Here is an 18,724-nt window from a genome sequence, read left to right on the forward strand (position 1 = left end):
TGCTCTGGGAGAGGGAGGCAGAGACAGCTTGAGAAATTCTCACATATGTAAAACAAAAGCCTTCCATTGAGGTTTTTAAAATAGTCCCTCTAAACTTTAACATGTGTCAGACTAAGTTTGCTCAAATAATCACAGGCTTGCACTAGCAGGCTCCAATCAGTGCACACCAGACCATTATCACGAGAGTCCTGACTTTTTTTTTTTTAAGATGGTTTTTAGTTTGTCTTCAAATATTGCCTCTTGTGACCGTGGTGTAGTGGTGAGCATAGCTGCCTCCTCCAACTTCTTAACACATCACATCTAGAACTTTCCTATTCTTTAATTCTACTTTGGAAAAAGATATTATCACATAGTTGACTAGCTCATTTAGGGAAGACACGAGGAACTCTGTCCACGTTTTCTCCAGGAATATTGTTGTCACATTTGTGGTTTGCTTCCAGAAATTTGGAATGTGAGTTGATGTATATTTTTCACTATTCCTCCAGCTTTTTTTTTTTTTTTAAGGGACAGGTAATTTAAGAGGGGGTTGGCTATATCAGAGCACCTTATTTTTGTTGTTTTTTGTTTGCTACATAGGAAAGTCCATCAGCTTCATAATGGAGGAGACCAATGACTCCATGGAGAACTCCCCGCAAGGCCCAGGGAGGAACAATGCTGTGAAATGTGGATGGCTGAGGAAGCAAGGAGGCTTTGTCAAGACTTGGCATACCCGTTGGTTTGTGCTCAAGGGTGATCAGCTCTATTACTTCAAAGATGAAGATGAAACCAAGCCCTTGGTAAGTAGGAGAAAATAAAAAGCACCGTAGTGCTTAGTAGCCTAAGAAGTGGTGGGGTTTGCTAGAAACTGTTGGAGACTGATGTCATCTCCATCTCCCTGGTCTCCTTCGGTTCACTGGCAGCTTTCACACTTTTACTCATGGTTTACTTTGGTTCAGGAGGATAAACTTGCTAATTGAGGCCCAGAGGCAAATTATACTTGTTGAATAGTAATTTTGACTTTTACTAAGCTGGACCAAAATATCTGAGTTCCAGAGATCTCATAAATAAATTAATAAGAATATCTTGGAGAGGTACTCATAAAAAGAATATTTCATATTGATATCATGACAGTTATAGGGGGTTTCCATACTTATTACTGATTTCATCATAGCGAACCAGTAGGGGATATGGGGGTTATCGTATGAAAATATTAATGGACCTCTGTTAGAAGATATATCTATTGTAGCCAAAGCACCTTTCCTTTTCTCAGAAGCAAGTTGAAAGATTTGAAGGAAAACTGTAAGTGCAACTTTAATTTATGAGACACTGTCAATATCTGTTCTCTGGGGGCTTCTCTCTGCTTTAACTCATATAAAATATGGATGTAGTGCTAAATCCAACCAGCATACACAATATAATCCCCCAGGAATAGTTTCTGTGTTTCTTTGTGGTTTCTTAGTGGTCTTTTAGTTGCTTGTTTACTTCTCATTTCCTCAGCCACAGATCTCTGGGTTGCAATTAGAGACGAAAAATTCTCCATCCTTCCCTGTAGCTACAACAAGCTTTCTTAGTTGTGATCATTGCTTATCAATTGATAAAAGAAGATGGGAATGGAGGCATTCCCTCTGTGTTTTTCCTTCATCTACATCTATAAAATACATAAGTAAGAGAAAAAATGTTTTAGAGTGGTTTACATAAACATCCCTAACGGTATATTCTTGGAGCTATTTTCCTTGTATTAAAATTTGAGAACTTAATTAGGAAGTTGGATCAAGGCTCTGCTTTAGTATTTTAAATTCCTCAGACATAATTTAACAAACTTCTCATTAGTCTAACTGAATTATTAATACATAAAAGTAGCAGTGAAATTACATTCTCCACTCATTTTTTGAAATTTCTATTTTTTAGCATATCTTTACCAAGGCCAAGCATTTGACTGAGAATTGGTATATATATGTTATGAAATGCTTAAAATAATCCTGCGAGGTAGGATTAGCCTCATGTATGAAGAAATCAATGCTTAGGTATAAAGCATATTATCCAGAGTTAGATAGTAGTGCCATGTTTGCCTCTAGTTAAGTCCAAGTTCATATGCTCTCATTCAAAGATCTCATAAATAAATTAATAAGAATATCCTGTATTTATGTCATGACTGCTATAAGGCATTTCCATAAGGACAGGGAAGTCTGGCATGCTGCAGTCCATGGGGTCACAAAGAGTTGGACATGACTGAGCAACTGAACAACAGCAATGACATTCCTTTCATAATGGCCAAACAGTGGGGAATGTGGGAGTTATTATTACAAATGAAGAAACTGTGGCTGAGATAAGCACCATCATATAGAGATCAGAGGCAAAGGAGTCTTTTTTTTGTTATCTTATACACTAGTGTTCTTTTCTCATTGAACCTTTTTTTATACTATGTAATACAGTAAGGTATTATCTTGAACATAAAATTATTTTTACCTAACTCAGGTTAATGTGAAAAAAAGTAGAACATGGGGCATTCATTATGGAAACTTTGATATGGAGGACCATGTTGAATACAGGAGAAGGATGAGTACCATTCAATATTTTATCCTATGGACTTTTGTTCTGGCGTATTTTGGATGGGCTGGGTCGTTAACCAGAATGAGTACAAATTAAATAATTAATTAGGTCTCATCTAGAATCTAAACAAAGCATTAGGGGAGCAAACGGAGGTTTTAGGAGCTGAGGGACTGGAGAACTGGAAGCAGACTAAACAATCGTTCTGACTCTTGGGTGAGTTCAACATACCTTCTAGTAATGAAGATTGGCTACCATAGGTCAAGATTGAGCTCAATGTTTCTAAAGTTTGAGAACTTGCAGATGTCAGAGGATATGTACATGAACCCCGTAAACTGTTCAAAGAGGATATTATCAAATTGCCTTGGTTATTGTCCTCTGTGGGGTTTCTCAGAAGATCGACAGAGTCACAGTATTCTGTGCAATGTAGTTATTTTGATAAAAAGTTGGAAATTTAAATAAGAAATGCAAACACTTCTGATCAATTCAAATGAAATTGCCTCAAAGTGAAAATTAATTTAATTCATAGTATTTCTAAGATAAGCAGTATTTTGCTATTAGTATGTTACTAGTATTTGTAGACATAATATGTGAAACTAACAAAATAGAGTTTTATTGATAAGAAAATGCTAATTCTTATACAAACGAAACATAGATCACCATTATTCCTCCATAAAAAGTTTTCATATTTTTCTTCCTAATTATTATTTGTTAAAGATTTGCTGTTAATAAAGTATGATAATTTGGGATGAATAACTTTGAATTATTATTCATTTTTGGACAATCTTTCATGTAAGCACCAGGAATTTTGACATTGTACTTTTAAATTTTAAAATTTTGCACTGATGTTTAGACATGTACACACAGAATCAGATGAAAACAGCAATGTCTATGTCAGAGGACAGTTTGTAATTTGAAAGGACGGTGTATTTGTCCATGAATGGATTAATTCCTTACTTTAAAGTGAAAATTTTAAATCAGAAATAGATGCCTACCTGACACATTGTAAGTGCAAGGCACATTTTTGGATGAGTTGGTGAGTCAATAAATGATATCTATAGCCAAGCAGGGTTGGGCCAGGACCAGCTGCTGTAACATGGAGTATCCTCAGCTTCATATATGAAAATCATAACCTCTTTTTCAAACAATGAGGTTTAAATCACATTTTAAAAATCCTTAGTGACATATCATAGAGAAACTCTAAAAAATTCAATAAGTAGCAATTGAAAACCTTGGGAAAATGTTAAAACAGGGAAAAAATGTCATAAAACTCCTCACTTTATAGATAAAGGATGCATGTGTGTTTGTGTGTATGTATATGTGTGTGTGAGACAGAGAGAGAGAGAGAGTGTATGTATCAGCCAAGAGATATTATTGGTGAGTAGCAAATAACAAACTGAAAATCAAATTTCCCTGCTCCTGATCCAATGTTCCTTCAACTTAGCCTTTTACCTGCTCACAAAGCCTCAGCTTTTCTCTAGATTTGCTTTCAGTCAGAAGGCCTATTTTCAATATGGGCACCTCCAAGCCTAAGAATGCCCTTGGCCTTTGTATTTTTTTTGCTGAGGGCTATTTCAATAATACTGGAGGAAACATCACTAATGAAATGAAAAAATTTACTCTTCTGAGCATTCCTAACCAGCTGAAAAATTTCAATAAACTTAATCTGAATTGGTTTTCCTCTTTCTTAATGGTATTTCTAAAATGAAAGTACTAAAATCCTTGAAGTATGTGTCCCTCCTATCCTAGAAAAAGCCTATCAATTTATTTTAGTGAAACTTTCTCTGAGTTTCTCAAGTCAATAAAGAGAGTCAAGCTCCATCATTATCCTTGTTATTAAAAACTACACATCTGTTGGGGGAAACATATAAATAGAATTATAATTGTGACAGTATATTCATTAACATAGGTTTTCAACATATTCGGTGTTATGGATTGAATTGTTCCCCCCTCCATAATTCACATAAAGTCCTAGCCACATGGAGGATTAGGACTTTAATGTAAATGGTAGCGGGTGGAAGAGCGGGCACAATTCAATCCATAACACCTAATATGTTGAAAACCTATATTAATGAATATACCTTTCTCAGTTAAATTTTTCTTCCATCTGTACGGTCAATTTTCATGTCTACTAGAACCTAGTATATCTGATTTCATTATAGACTTAATCACTTAACATTGATGTACCGTGTTCTTATTCGGGTTGCACTTTGCTTCCTAAATATTCCACAATCGGGGCAAGTCTGGGAACTTAGAAAGTCTCTAAACTGACCATGTATTTTCTTCTTGAGCAAAGGCAAAAGCCCCTCTAGGTTCTCCTTTCTCTGGGGACAGTACCTTTTTGTAAATGAGACTTTCCAGCCTGTAGCTAGGGTTCCCCTGGAGTTCTACCTCAATGTGTTTTATATTTAAAATACATCAAGCTAAAATCTTTAGTATCCTATAGTTTTAAGATGAAACTTTAGTTCATCTTGGCCCAAACTCACTCCAGAAACTCCAGTGTTTGCAATTATCATGGAAACAGATTTTATTTAGAACAGATTTAAAAAATAAAGTTGATTCTGTTGTTTCTGAAAAAAAACCAACAGAGTAGTGATGTATGTAGCCAATGTTTGAACATACACCAATGTATCCATAATTTCTGTTACTTGTACTCCACTGTTGTAAGCATTTTATAATTCTGTATTTTTAAAAATATTTGTTTAATACTTTTTAAAGTCCTCTTTATACATAGAAAAAAGTCTAAAATTATACTGTACATAAGAATTTATTTAAAAAGAAATCTTTCATCTACCTTGGGTACCCCTAGGAGTTCTGGCTAGCTATGAAAAATACTTTGTTTTTTTTTTGTGAAACCATAAAAATACATTAAAAAAAAGTTTTCAGGTATAATACACAAAAGCAAACAAGTTTATCTTAAAAAATATCAAGTATCACATCCATATACTATCCCTAATTATAATTACATCTTAAAGCAACATTTGTCTTTGTTTACAAATACATATTTTAAACTAAGCTTGTGACAATATCTGTATGGCTATTTTTCATTAATAACCATGACAAATGACTGTGGCCTTATAGATATTATAACAGAGAAGATGAAGATGAATCTTAGATAAAATGTGATTATTATAATTATCTTAAAAATAAAGCAGTTATATAGATTTTGTTAAATGAATCTAGTGATAAATTCCTAGTGCTTTTTGGGAACAATTTGCTTTACTTCTATCCTGAAGTATATTATTACTTAAACAGCTGCTGAGTCTCAAGTTGGGTCATATTAGTGAATATCTCTGATATACCTTGGGTGCTAGAACTTGACATACCCTGGAAAGCATTGATTTTTAGAAGCCAACCTGGGACTCTTGATAAAATGACTGAAATCCAAACAGGCACTAACCCAATTAATCTAGTCTAGACTTCCTTCAGCAGATATTGATCCAGTTGTGTGGGAAGGTTTTTTCTGGGCCTGATGAAGATGACACTGTATTAGATCATAATGGATTTTCTTACCTTGAAGAACAAAGTGATTTTAAATGAATTATAACCTGAATCCTGGCTTCTAAATGTGCAAGAATTGATTACTGATTTAAGAGTAAACTCTAATTTTATATATCTAATGAAACATGAGTTAATGAAATCTAGAAATCTCTAAGGTAATTGGTGTTCTCTGTTAAAGTATATGAGCCAGAAGCAGCCAAAGTGCCGATTATGTGTGTAAAATAATGCTGGAAACACACATAACTGACTTTCTGTATGTGTGTTTGTGTGTGTGTTAGTCGCTCAGTCATGTCTGACTCTTTGCGAACCCATGGACTGTAGCCCGCCAGGCTCCTCTGTCCATGGAATTGTCCAGGCAAGATCTCCCTGACCCAGGGATTGAACCCACATTTCTTATGTTTCCTATATTGGCAGGTGGTTTTTTTTTTTTTTTTTAACCACCTGAGCTACCAGGGAAGCCCAACTGACTTCCAATGTGGCATCTAAGTCTCTTGGCATCTTAAAAGACACATAAGAAGGATTTGTGTGTCATCATAAATTTTTAGGAACTCTTACCTCTTTCCTAGAAATCATGTCAAGGTGGTATTATTAATAGTGAATGTTTTATTCTGCTATTGGTTGAATAATTTTTTATTGCTTATAGAAGTCATCTAGGCATGGCATTTTATTTCAGTGTGGTTTAAAACATAGGCTTTTGAGTCACTTTATTTGGGTTGAATCTTGATTTGTCTACCAAATAACTATGATATATTAGACTGAATAAGCTGGTTTAAACTTCAATTCACTAATCTGTACAATGGGAAAAGATTAGTACCTACCTATAACATTATTCGGAGAAGGCAATGGCAACCCACTCCAGTACTCTTGCCTGGGAAATCCCATGGACGGAGGAGCCTGGTAGGCTGCAGTCCATGGGGTCGCGAAGAGTTGGACAGGACTGAGCAACTTCACTTTCACTTTTCACTTTCATGCATTGGAGAAGGAAATGGCAACGCACTCCAGTATGCTTGCCTGGAAAATCCCAGGGACGAGGGAGCCTGGTGGGCTGCCGTCTATGGGGTCGCACAGAGTCAGATACGACTGACGTGACTTAGCAGCATAACATTGTTAAGAGGTTTATGTGAGATAATTTATGTAAAGAATTTTAGAAAGCAGTAGCATATAGTAAATATAAAATAAATGTTTGCTATTTTTATAACATTAGTTTGAAAAAAAAGAATTTATTTCTTGAGATGGTCATACTCATCATTCTTTCACTTGGTTTTTTTCAACATATGTTTATAGATTTCTAATGTTCCTGCAGTTATTATGCTAGACTCTAGAACAAAAGATTATATAACTGTTACTATAAAAAGATAGACCTCCCCAAACAAACAAACATACAAGGATTTAAAATGAAATTTCTTTCTTTCTCAGGTTAAAGTCCAAAGTGATTCTCAGTAAGCGAGGAGGTCTGCTTCAGATAACTGTTTAGAAACTTTAGCTTCTGGCGATTTTGCAATTTTAACTTTTGGCTTTGAAATTTATCATAGGATCATTTCCTTTCCAGTAATCTAGACAGAGTATAGAATAGACTACTGCAGAGAAGGATTAGATAGACTATTCAGTGTGGAAGTGCCTCTTATCACTTCTCTTCATATTCCAGTAGTTGGGACTGAGTCACATGATCATGCCTAACTGCACAGGAGGCTGGGCATGTACCCGCTTTATCCTGGGTCAGAGGAGAACACGGGTATGGAAAAAGAGCTAGCTGTCACTGCCACAGATGATCAATTAATACTAAAACATATCCATAAAGATGGTACTCAGTTCCAGTGGCTGTTATAGTCAATATAATGAGTACTTAAATAAAGAAAGTATAGAGAATACTTAGGAAGCAACAGAAAGGGGGCATCTATAACGACTTCAAGGTTCAGGGAGAGTTTTTCTAAAGAAGATATATTTCACCTCAGAAATAAAGGAGAACATAACATTATTATAAGCGGTTTGGTTGATATATGTGGCAGAATTAAAGTGTAGGTCATGACCCTTTGGTAGATCGTTGATGATTTGATAACCACAATAATAGTTAAGTATTTCAGCACCTTAGAAAGGAGACAAGCAGGGATAAGAGATGAATTTGGAGACGTAAACACAGACAAGTCTGTTACAAGTCCAGTAAGCAGTGCTAGAGATTGTTTATTTTATTCTGAGATCTTACAATTTCCCCTTGCTTTTATGTGCATATTTTTCTTGGTTTATTGGATTTAGAGCCAAACAGTGAAAACAGGGCTTATTCTATGTGCATCTCACTGTTAAGGAATCCAAAATGTTCACCTATCCAAAAAGGCCTCCTGCAACAGTTTTGCAATTCTGTCTGTTTGTATTGTTTATTATTTTGTGTGGTACAATAATTTGCCGAAAAATTATTGAAAAGCAACTATGCCACAAACACTTGGCCTTCAATCATCCATTATTCGGAGAAGGCAATGGCAACCCACTCCAGTACTCTTGCCTGGAAATCCCATGGGCAGAGGAGCCTGGTAGGCTACAGTCCATGGCGTCATGAGGAGTTGGTCACGACTCAGTGACTTCCTTTTCACTTTTCACTTTCATGCATTGGAGAAAGAAATGGCAACCCACTCTAGTGTTCTTGCCTGGAGAATCCCAGGGATGGGGGAGCCTGGTGGGCTGCTGGCTAAGGGGTTGCACAGAGTCGGACACGACTGAAGCGACTTAGCTGCAGCAGCAGCAGCATCTATTATTACCTAAGCATGAATCCCATCAGGTCACTTTTGACTATAAGGAAGAGTGGAGAAAATCTGTTGCTGCTGGAAAGGATACTTGGGGTGAAAGAGCAGCAAAGGATGTCTTGGATGAAGGGAAATTGATGGATGGGCATGGTGGGCAGAGGGATAAGTGTGAGAGAAAATTTCATCCTCATACTGTCCTCTAGAATTGACTTTGTCCAGTGTAGGCATTTCTCTGGAAAGTGGTTGAGCCCAGTTGTTTTGTACATAGTTTCTTGGGTCAGACTGCCTGTGTTCAGCCTAGGTTATATCACTAGTGACGGGCCTGTGGTAAGTTACTTGTTGTTTACCTGGATAAGTTACACATCTGTAAACTATGAGTAATAATAATACCTATCTCATAAGCAGTTGTTAGCATACATGAAATGATGTTTCTAGAATACTTATACAGTACCTGGCCACATATTAATCTCTCAGTCTGTGTGTGTGTGTAATCAATTGCTCAGTCGTGTCCATCTCTGTGACCCCATGGACTGTAGACCACCAAACTCTTCTGTCCATGGAATTTTCTAGGCAAGAATTCTGGAGCAGGTTGCCATTGCCTACTCCAGAGGATCCTCCTGACCCAGGGTCAAACCCATGTCTCCTATGTTTCCTGCACTGGCAGATGGATTCTTTACCACTGTGCGACCAACTGTTGTTGCTTCTGCCACCACTGCCACAGTCAACATTATCATTGCCATCATTTGCATCATCTTTTACCATCAGAATACTCTGACACAGCAGTTTAGAAATCAATATTTATAATAAACACCTTATTTATTGTATAACAAAATGGAAATGGTAGATGATCAGCCCTTGTAAGTAATGCTAACATCGGAGCAGAAGATAACTTGTTTTCCCTTGTGATCTATGCTGCCAATACATTGAATTTAAATGGATTCTCAAAAAAAAAAAAAAAAAGCTAATGCTAAATTCTGTAGTATGTCTTTTCTCTTTGTTTAAATTACTTCTGGGGCCCCTTCAGAGCTTACCAAATGATTTTGATGACAGCTGAGGAGGCTTAAAGTATTCTCTTTGCAAAACTGGACCAATCCAGAGGGAGGCAGCCCTAACTTTCTCATCTCACTCACAGCACTTATTCTGAAGAACAATTTGGAGAGATAACTACTGGAGTTGAATCCCTTGAGTTCTGCTTCTAACATTTACTTATTGACTGAAGGCTTTTGTGTTTGTGATGGAATTTAATAAGTATAACCTTCAGCATAAACTTAGGTTTATTTCCATCACTCTAACTAGTGGAGAAGAGAATTTAGGGGAAAAATTAATAGTTGGAAACATAATTTGAATGTTTATATTTTTAGTGTTTAGAGTAATATATTTTATTTTATTTATTTATTTATTTATTTTTATTTTTACTTTATTTTACTCTACAATATTGTATTGGTTTTGCCATACATTGACATGAATCTACCACGGGTGTACATGCATTCCCAAACATGAACCCCCCTCCCACCTCCCTCCCTATAACATCTCTAGAGTAATATATTTTAAAGGGTTACTTACCCCCCCCCCCCCGGTATATAAAGTATTTCATAGCTATTTGCTATTTATTTTCTTTCAGATTTCTATTGAGCACTCAATCTTTCTGTCCCTTTGTCTTTAGATTTATTCTGCATAAATTCAGATGGTCTCTATTTTCCAATGTTATTTCCATATGTTTATTTATTCAGTGACTGTCAATTGTAAATTATGATTTATGAAACATTTTGTATCAATTTTTGTGTAAAGGGAAGCAATCCTGGTTGCTTGAATTATTATTCTTGCCTTCTGAATTTTGGTTTTCCTTAGCATAATATTCTCAAGGTTAATCCATGTTGTATCTGTATTAGCACTTCATTTCCTTATATGGCCTAATAAATAGTCCATTGTAATGATATACCACATTTTATCTATATCCATTCTTCAGTTGACAAACATCTGGGTTGTTTCCCACTCTGGGGCATTTATGAATAACACTGCTGTGAGCATGTACAAGGTTTTGTGTAGTCATACATTTTCATTTCTCTTGCTTATATACATAATAGTGGGTTTGATGGGATATATAGTAACTCTGTGCTTAACCTTTTGAGGAAATACTACCATTTTTAAATTATTAAATTCGAACCTAATTTAAAACTCAGGCCTCCAATATCACTGATGAACATAGATGCAAAAATCCTCAACAAAATTCTAGCAATCAGAATCCAACAACATATTAAAAAGATCATACACCATGACCAAGTGGGCTTTATCCCAGGGATGCAAGGATTCTTCAATATCCGCAAATCAATCAATGTAATTCACCACATTAACAAATTGAAAAATAAAAACCATATGATTATCTCAATAGATGCAGAGAAGGCCTTTGACAAAATTCAACATCCATTTATGATAAAAACTCTCCAGAAAGCAGGAATAGAAGGAACATACCTCAACATAATAAAAGCTATATATGACAAACCCACAGCAAACATTATCCTCAATGGTGAAAAATTGAAAGCATTTCCCCTAAAGTCAGGAACAAGACAAGGGTGTCCACTTTCACCGCTACTATTCAACATAGTTCTGGAAGTTTTGGCCACAGCAATCAGAGCAGAAAAAGAAATAAAAGGAATCCAAATTGGAAAAGAAGAAGTAAAACTCTCACTGTTTGCAGATGACATGATCCTCTACATGGAAAACTCTAAAGACTTCACCAGAAAATTACTAGAGCTCATCAATGAATATAGTAAAGTTGCAGGATATAAAATCAACACACAGAAATCCCTTGCATTCCTATACACTAATAATGAGAAAGTAGAAAAAGAAATTAAGGAAACAATTCCATTCACCATTGCAACGAAAAGAATAAAATACTTAGGAATATATCTACCCAAAGAAACTAAAGACCTATATATAGAAAACTATAAAACACTGATGAAAGAAATCAAAGAGGACACTAATAGATGGAGAAATATACCATGTTCATGGGTCAGAAGAATCAATATAGTGAAAATGAGTATACTACCCAAAGCAATTTACAAATTCAACGCAATCCCTATCAAGCTACCAGCCATATATTTCACAGAACTAGAACAAATAATTTCAAGATTTGTATGGAAATACAAAAAACCTCGAATAGCCAAAGCAATCTTGAGAAAGAAGAATGGAACTGGAGGAATCAACTTGCTTGACTTCAGGCTCTACTACAAAGCCACAGTCATCAAAACAGTATGGTACTGGCACAAAGACAGACATATAGATCAATGGAACAAAATAGAAAGCCCAGAGATAAATCCACACACATATGGACACCTTATCTTTGACAAAGGAGGCAAGAATATACAATGAAGTAAAGACAATCTCTTTAACAAGTGGTGCTGGGAAAACTGGTCAACCACTTGTAAAAGAATGAAACTAGATCACTTTCTAACACCGCACACAAAAATAAACTCAAAATGGATTAAAGGTCTAAATGTAAGACCAGAAACTATAAAACTCCTAGAGGAGAATATAGGCAAAACACTCTCAGACATAAATCACAGCAGGATCCTCTATGATCGACCTCCCAGAATTCTGGAAATAAAAGCAAAAATAAACAAATGGGATCTAATTAAAATTAAAAGCTTCTGCACAACAAAGGAAAATATACGCAAGGTGAAAAGACAGCCTTCTGAATGGGAGAAAATAATAGCAAATGAAGCAACTGACAAACAACTAATCTCAAAAATATACAAGCAACTTATGCAGCTTAATTCCAGAAAAATAAACGACCCAATCAAAAAATGGGCCAAAGAACTAAATAGACATTTCTCCAAAGAAGACATACGGATGGCTAACAAACACATGAAAAGATGCTCAACATCACTCATTATCAGAGAAATGCAAATCAAAACCACAATGAGGTACCACTTCACACCAGTCAGAATGGCTGCGATCCAAAAATCTGCAAGCAATAAATGCTGGAGAGGGTGTGGAGAAAAGGGAACCCTCCTACACTGTTGGTGGGAATGCAAACTAGTTCAGCCACTATGGAGAACAGTGTGGAGATTCCTTAAAAAATTGCAAATAGAACTACCTTATGACCCAGCAATCCCACTGCTGGGCATACACACCGAGGAAACCAGAATTGAAAGAGACACATATACCCCAATGTTCATCGCAGCACTGTTTATAATAGCCAGGACATGGAAACAACCTAGATGTCCATCAGCAGATGAATGGATAAGAAAGCTTTGGTACATGTACACAATGGAGTATTACTCAGCCGTTAAAAAGAATTCATTTGAATCAGTTCTGATGAGATGGATGAAACTGGAGCCGATTATACAGAGTGAAGTAAGCCAGAAAGAAAAACACCAATACAGTATATTAACACATATATATGGAATTTAGAAAGATGGCAATGACGACCCTGTATGCAAGACAGGAAAAAAGACACAGCGGTGTATAACGGACTTTTGGACTCAGAGAGAGAGGGAGAGGGTGGGATGATTTGGGAGAATGGCATTCTATCATGTATACTATCATGTAAGAATTGAATCGTCGGTCTATGTCTGACGCAGGATACAGCATGCTTGGGGCTGGTGCATGGGGATGACCCACAGAGATGTTATGGGGAGGGAGGTGGGAGGGGGTTTCATGTTTGGGAACACATGTAAGAATTAAAGATTTTAAAATTAAATAAAAAAAATTATAAAAAAAATTAATTATAAAAAAAAAAATAAAACTCAGGCCTCATGCTTGATTTAAATCTCATTTATGTTCCTCTAAGAATCAGCCTGCCAATGCATGAGAGGGGGGATTTTTCCCTGGGTTAGGAAGATCCCCTGGAGAAAGAAATGGCAACCCACTCCAGTATTCTTGCCTAGGAAATCCCATGGACAAAGAAGCCCCTCGGGTCACAAAAGAGTCAGATGTCACTTAGCAACTAAACAGTAACAACACACCATACCCCAGTGCTTGCCAGCCTTGATGGCTTACCTCACACAGAGAGGAAGCACAGGGACACTTTTCCTCCCCTCTCTCCAGCACTGGGGGGATGTGTGTGTGTGTCTACACATGTGTGAGGACCATGGATTGGGTACCTTTTTCTTCTCTTTGACATTTCTGGACTGGCAGGGAGGAAGAATAAAAATGGACAAATTCATCTCTTCCTAAGAGCCTACGACTATAAGGAGACTAAGGTCCATCTTGGTTATTCTTGTTTCTCTGGCTAACTTGTGGCTGTTTATGACCATCTCAGCTACCCAGGATGTTGGACATGGGGCTACATCTTGTTCTCTTTTTTTTACCCTTTAGCTTTCACAGGCAGTACACCCACAGCTTCTTGCTCCTAAGAGCTCATTACCAGGCCACCCGCCTTCCCTGCTTAAACTTGAGCTCCTGAAAGGCATGATCATCCTGACCAATAAGTTCAGGGATTTCTATAAGATGTTATGGAAAAACACAAACCACCTTTTTGGCTCCCCAATATATTTTAACTGTGCTAAGTTATTTCTTTCAAACTCTTTGTTCCTGTTTGTATCATAGTCATAGAAGACCTTGATGGAATCAATTCAGTGCATCAGCAAAACCCTCAGCTCAGCTTTGTGAACCTGTTCCGTTCAGTTCAGTCACTCAGTCGTGTCTGACTCTTTGCAAATCCATGGACTGCAGCACTCCAGGCCTCCCTGTCCATCACCAACTCCCAGAGCTTGCTCAAACTCATGTCCATTGAATTGGTGATGCCATCCAACCATCTCATCCTCTGTCGTCCCCTTCTCCTTCCGCCTTCAATCTTTTCCAGCATCAGGGTCTTTTTCAAATGACTCAGTTCTTTGCATCAGGTGGCCAAAGTGTTAGAATTTGAGCTTCAGCATCAGTCCTTCCGATGAACCTGTATTCCTACTTAAATTTATTTTTTTAAGTATGGGGTCACACACGCCTAACTAAGTTTCATCCCTCATTGAAATTAAAAAAAAAAAAAGATAGTTCAGATAAGAAGATGCAGATCTTCTATTTGGCCTACCTTGTGGTCAGTTTTGAGAAACTGTCAAGTGGATGACTAGAATAAAGAACTGAATCTGTAGATGTGAGCTCACTGACCCAGATATGGGTTGAATATGCAATAGTCCTAACCTTACTTGGCATGGACACTGATTATTTGAATAAACCAACATAAATTGCCAACATCCACTGGATCATCAAAAAAGCAAGGGAATTCCAGAAAAACATCTGTTTCTGCTTTATTGACTATGCCAAAGCCTTTGACTGTGTCGATCACAATAAACTGGAAAATTCTGAAGGAGATGGGAATACCAGACCACCTGACCTGCCCCTTGAGAAACCTATATGCAGGTCAGGAAGCAACAGTTAGAACTGGACATGAACAACAGTCTGGTTCCAAATAGGAAAAGGAGTACGTCAAGGCTGTCTATTGTCACTCTGCTTATTGAACTTATATGCAGAGTACATCATGAGAAATGCTGGGCTGGATGAAGCACAAGCTGGAATCAAGATTGCTGGGAGAAATATCAATAACCTCAGATATGCAGATGACATACCCTTATGGCAGAAAGTGAAGAACTAAGCAGCCTCTTGATGAAAGTGAAAGAGGAGAGTGAAAAAGTTGGCTTAAAGCTCAACATTCAGAAAACTAAGATCATGGCATCTGGACCCATCACTCCATGGCAAATAGATGGGGAAGCAGTGGAACCAGTGGCTGACTTTATTTTTGGGGGCTCCAAGATCACTGCAGTTGGTGATTGCAGCCATGAAATTAAAAGATGCTTACTCCTTGGAAGGAAAGTTATGACCAATCTAGATAGCATATTAAAAAGCAAAGACATTACTTTGCTGACAAAGGTCCATCTAGTCAAGGCTATGGTTTTTCCAGTAGTCATGTATTTATGTGAAAGTTGGACTATAAAGAAAGCTGAGCACCAAAGAATACATGCTTTTGAACTGTGGGGTTGGAGAAGACTCTTGAGAGTCCCTTGGACTGCAAGGAGATCCAACCATTCCATCCTAAAGGAGATCAGTCCTGGGTGTTCATGGAGGGACTGATGCTGAAGCTGAAACTCCAGTACTTTGACCACCTGATGTGAAGAGCTGACTTGTTTGAAAAGACTCTGATGCTGGGAAAGATTGAGGGCAGGAGAAGAAGGGGACGACAGAGGATAAGATGGTTGGATGGCATCACCCACTCAATGGACATGGGTTTGGGCTGACTCCGGGAGTTGGTGATGGACAGGAAGGCCTGGCATGCTGCGGTTCATGGGGTCGCAAAGAGTTGGACACGACAGAGTGACTGAACTGCACTGAACCTAACCGTAACTTGACTGTGTTACTTAGCATTGAAACATCAGCTGTAAGACTCTAATACATTTTCAGACAGTTTTGCAGTGCCAAAATTCGTGTTTCTATTTTCGAACCTTTCTTCCTAGTTTTAATTTTTTTAGTGACTAGACTTAAGACCTACGTTTTCCTTTAGATTTTAATGAGAAAGTTGACATCCTGTAAATTTCTGTGTTTTACAAAACACATAGTGCTGCAGGAGCCAAAGGTTCCTCCTGTGTTATGGACTTAATTCTTCCATTTATGAAGCATATCATCCTGACAGTCAGTTTTCTCAGGACTTCCTCTGTTAAATGAGCAGATGAAGCTAATGGCTTCAGAGCTATTCTTTGATTCTAGGTTTCTAGAAGTTTTCTTAGTCCCACAAATGCAGCTGCTTTCTAGAAATTAAAGTTTCATAATTCTGCCACTGAACTAACCCTTTTATTTTTTTCCAAAATCTTTACATTTGCCTATTAAATATTCATGGAATAGCCGCAGATATTTTAGAATTGGGGCACTTTACCTTTTAGCATACTGGGGAAAAATGAGCAGTCCATTTTCCAATTAGGCAAAGATTTCACAAATGTTCCAAGTGTTCTTTGTTAGTTTGCATCTTGAATATTTAAACAAAAATCTTCACTGAAGGCAGTTTTAGTCATTATCGCAGGTATAACATAATTCCACATCTAAAATACTCAGTTTTCAAAATTTCCTCTTTGAGATATCATCATTTCATATGCAATTGTGATAAAAATACAATGTTTATTTAAAACATTTTTCTCTTTTTAACTCTTTAAAAATGACTGAGCATGTTTTAAAGATATAAACAATTATTTTGCTCTCTCCGAAGCCTTTTCCTTCCAAAATTATGAGATGCAAAACTCATGAAATAGAAAACTTGTCTGGGTTTTCAAATATGCATAAATCATTCATCATATTGTTGTTTACTGTTTGAGATTCTATCAATGAATTCCTTTTTCAAAGCAGAGACTGTGACATTCTTTGTGTCCTTGTCTGAAACACTTACAGAGGGGAGGTCAATTAAATATCAGGTATTCATTTATAAATCTTGTAACACATCATAATATTACTGGGTAAGGAAACTCATATACATATCTGTCAAAATACATAATATGAACTGAAAGTTGCAATATACTGTAATTAAGACATTATGAATCACATAATTTGATTTGATCATAGAAATAATTATTGGCAGAAGCAATATTTGTTGCCTTTCCAGGTTTACACATCTCTGATCGGTTATTTTAATAGAAATTACATTTTTATTTCTGACCTGTTCTGCCCTCTTATGATTGGGAAATAGGAATATGCTATCTCAAGTAGTTCAGTAATAAAGAATCTGCCTGCCAATGCAGGAGACATGGTAGGTTCCATCCTTGGGTCAGGATGGGAATGACAACCCACTTCAGTATTCTTACCTGGAAAGTCACACAGATAGAAGAGTCTGGTGGGCTTCAGTTCAGGAAATCACAAAATGTAGGATATGACTGAGCACAATGCTATCCTTGAGGGCTTGTATTTGGTAGCATTCCATATAATTGATATTTTTCTAACTTTTGATGTCTCACTGAAAATCTCAGATTTTCTCTTATGAATTTTATTAGCAATTTTGCTAAATGCTCAGGAACTAATATAGTAATTAGCTTTTTATTTTAAAGTGGAACAAAATCAAGCCCCAATTCCTCAATTTCAAATATTTTATTAAAGAGGCAATTAAAAATAAGTTCAGGTAATAAAAATTGAAGATATTTTTAACAGATAATCTGACTCTACTGTAGCTTTCCAGGAAGATGAAAGGAGGCTTTTTTTTTTTTTTGGTGAATGGTTATGTGTTGTGTCTTTGTTCATTATCCTATTTATATTATTATCTCATTAATTCTCATAGTACTATTATACTCTATACAGTTTTTTTCTGTGTAAGACTGAGCTTCATAAGGGTTAAAATAATCTATGTTCCAAAGATAACAAGTGGCAGAACTGGGCAGAACAGTGAAATAAATAATAAAAGAAGGTCAGAAAGGAAAAAAAAATTGTTCTTAGGAGGCAAGCGGGTTCTAAACTAGAGTTGAGATGTTTTTGAGTAGGTTTATTTATCAAATAAAGGAGAAAAAAATAAGAAATGGATAAATAGGAATGTAGCTTGCATGAAATCCTGATGAAGAACCCATAATTTTAAATAATGACAATTTAGAGGCATCCTTGAGTTCTAGGAATTAGGTTAATAACTTAATTTCTGCTGAGATGTCTTAGGATAGGAGATATTAGCTTCTGTAGATGATACCTTGCAGCTTAGGACGTGTCCTCAGAGTGTGCAGCCAAGATGGGATAAAGACCCTGCTAAAACCCACCTGCCTACATTCAGTACTCAGGTTTTACAGTCATTCATGAAAGGAACCTCTGTTAGCTGTGTAGGCATTTCCAGGTGGTCCCTACTTCTAGTTATTTCATATTGTACTAGCTAAGATCCATTAACACCACCTGACATAAACCTGCGTTTTATTTCTGGCTGTCTTTACAAACTCATACAATGAAGGGAATTCATGGACGACAAACAGATGTGATGTATTCTGTTTCTGATGCAAGACAAATGTGATACCAAGCAGTGG

General features: G+C 36.7%; 1 protein-coding gene across 1 annotated transcript in view; it reads left to right on the plus strand.

Moving 5' to 3' along the window:
• The first annotated feature begins 596 nt into the window (after positions 1-596).
• The window catches only part of ARHGAP24 (Rho GTPase activating protein 24), a 468,485-nt gene continuing 450,357 nt past the window's right edge, over positions 597-18,724 (plus strand). Inside the window, exon 1 of the mRNA XM_068975093.1 lies at positions 597-776. Within this exon, the coding sequence (XP_068831194.1) occupies positions 597-776 (180 nt within the window). The remainder of the gene's footprint in view (positions 777-18,724) is intronic.

The sequence above is a fragment of the Capricornis sumatraensis genome, chromosome 7 (genome assembly GCF_032405125.1).
Source record: "Capricornis sumatraensis isolate serow.1 chromosome 7, serow.2, whole genome shotgun sequence".
Taxonomy (NCBI): domain Eukaryota; kingdom Metazoa; phylum Chordata; class Mammalia; order Artiodactyla; family Bovidae; genus Capricornis; species Capricornis sumatraensis.